Here is a 1,962-nt window from a genome sequence, read left to right as displayed (position 1 = left end):
GCGCCCGGACCCAGACTCCCGCCGCGGTTCTGCAGAGCAGAGCCTTAGGTGCCCACCTGATAGCCCCAGAGAGGCCGGGCCTGGGCGCCGGGACGCTCTTGGGGCCGCACTTGAAGGGGCTTGCCGGGTCCCTGGCCGGGCGCGCTCTCCTGCGGCGCAGACTGGAATAGAGCGCCTGCCGCAGAGCCACCCGGACGGGGAAAAGCAGCAGTGGCGCCAACCTGCCCCGGGTCCCGACTCTGGAGGGAGGAAGGAGCCGGCGGTAGGGGTGGGGGCGTGGGTTAGGGGAGGGGAAGCGTTTAGAAGGCCGTGGGCAGCCAGAAGAAGAAAAGAGGACACACTCTCCCCGAGGGACCAAAGGGTCCCGGCGTTCCCTTCCCAGCCCGGGACACAGGTTTCCCTAGCGCCCCTCCGCCTCCCAGTGTATTCGGCTTGCCTGCCGTGGGCAGGGGAGGCTTGGAAGCCAACGCAGGGGCAGCGCGCAGCCCCACGTCCCCGAGGCCCCGGCCCAGGCCCAGCCGGCTAGTCCCAGCCTGCTCCACTCTGCACAAAACGAAACCCAAACACCCAAAAAGCTCAGGAGGGAAATTTAACAAAAACCCTGTTCCCCGCCACACACCCCCTTTCACTTTTAAAAAGCCAGCTGCCACGAGAAGATTGAAATAAAAACGAAATGATTGATAGCAGGGGACACTATCTTTCCAAATAGTGAGATATCCTCTAAAATTATGTTCCCCAAGGCCAACTTCGTGGCTGGTCGCCCCTTCCGACGCCTTTGCCTCCCAGAAAATCACAACAAAGCGATCGGAAATTCGGCCACGGTCCCGGGAAGAAGGAGTAGCAGTGAGGCCCCGGAACCCACTGCGGCCGAAACTGCCATGCTCTCTTTAACCAAAAAATAAAAAAGGTAAGAAGAAGTAAAACCCTTTAATACATCAAATATACGGAATTTTAATCTTTAAAGCGATACATTGTCTATTATTTTAGTACATGACGTAAACCTTGTCCCCTTCTCAGCGGGTAGACTTAAAAATTAAAAATAGTTAAGTGTTCCTTTTAAAGAACAAAATAAGGCAAATGAGGTTTTGGAATAGAATTTTTTTTCCTTTTTTTTGTTTTCTTCCAGAATACATACAAAAAAATACCCATTCTCTTCGATGGTATACACCTTAAAAATAATTGCAATTTTAAATCAGAGCTGACAAATTGTGACTTTTTCATTTTTTGTAACAAACATGCATGTAAATTTGTGTTTCAATCAGACATTAAATAACGTACAATACAATCATAGCAATTTTAAAGTAACATTAAAGAGAAGACCTCTAGTTCTGTGGCGGTTTTGCTTTTATTTATAATCTACAAGGGATGGGAGGGTTTGTTTTCCACATTTTTACCCTCAAGTTTTAAATTTTTTCCCTCCTCCTTTTTACCTACAGAGCTCAAACTAAATAATGCACTTTTGAACCACGGGTCCGCTTGGAGCTAACATAAATAAATACCAGTGTCCACCGATGCAGTCCTCAGATGAACACTTTCTCAATTATTTTTTCCTTCTTTTTCTATAAAAAGTCAAACGATATTTTTTCAACTTTTATAAAGTTTGGGTGGGGAGGTGAGAGTGGGGAGAAAGGGAGTGTCCCACCGGGTCTCGGTCGCTGCTGTCGGGTAGATACGGTATATATTTATTTCCTTTCGTGGCCCGAGTCCTCCCCACGCGCGGGTGTCAGCAGCCTGGGCCGTGATCCCGCCCTTCCCTGGGCTCCTCCCCTCCCCTAGCTCCTTCCTCTCCCTCACTCGCCCTCCCGGCCGCCCTCACTGATACCCCAGCGCCGAGGCGGTGGTCAGTCTCTGTCCGTAGAGGGCGTAGGGGGAGTAGTAGGGTCCGGTGGCGGCGGGCACCGGCACGGGGGCGCCGGGCGTGGGAAGCGGGCTCTTGGAGTAGGGGTGGTAGCGGCTGCTGAG

At 51.7% G+C, this 1,962-nt stretch overlaps 1 protein-coding gene across 1 annotated transcript in view; it reads right to left on the bottom strand.

The window, feature by feature from the left end:
• Positions 1 to 926: 926 nt before the first annotated feature.
• Positions 927 to 1,962, bottom strand: part of ZNF503 (zinc finger protein 503) — a 4,009-nt gene continuing 2,973 nt past the window's right edge. The window contains exon 2 of the mRNA XM_011993470.1: positions 927 to 1,957. Within this exon, the coding sequence (XP_011848860.1) occupies positions 1,813 to 1,957 (145 nt within the window). The 3' untranslated portion in view covers positions 927 to 1,812. The remainder of the gene's footprint in view (positions 1,958 to 1,962) is intronic.

Source organism: Mandrillus leucophaeus, unplaced genomic scaffold, assembly GCF_000951045.1.
Source record: "Mandrillus leucophaeus isolate KB7577 unplaced genomic scaffold, Mleu.le_1.0 Scaffold111, whole genome shotgun sequence".
Taxonomy (NCBI): domain Eukaryota; kingdom Metazoa; phylum Chordata; class Mammalia; order Primates; family Cercopithecidae; genus Mandrillus; species Mandrillus leucophaeus.
Note: the sequence above shows the minus strand (reverse complement) of the source record. Positions and strands in the feature narration are given on the sequence as shown.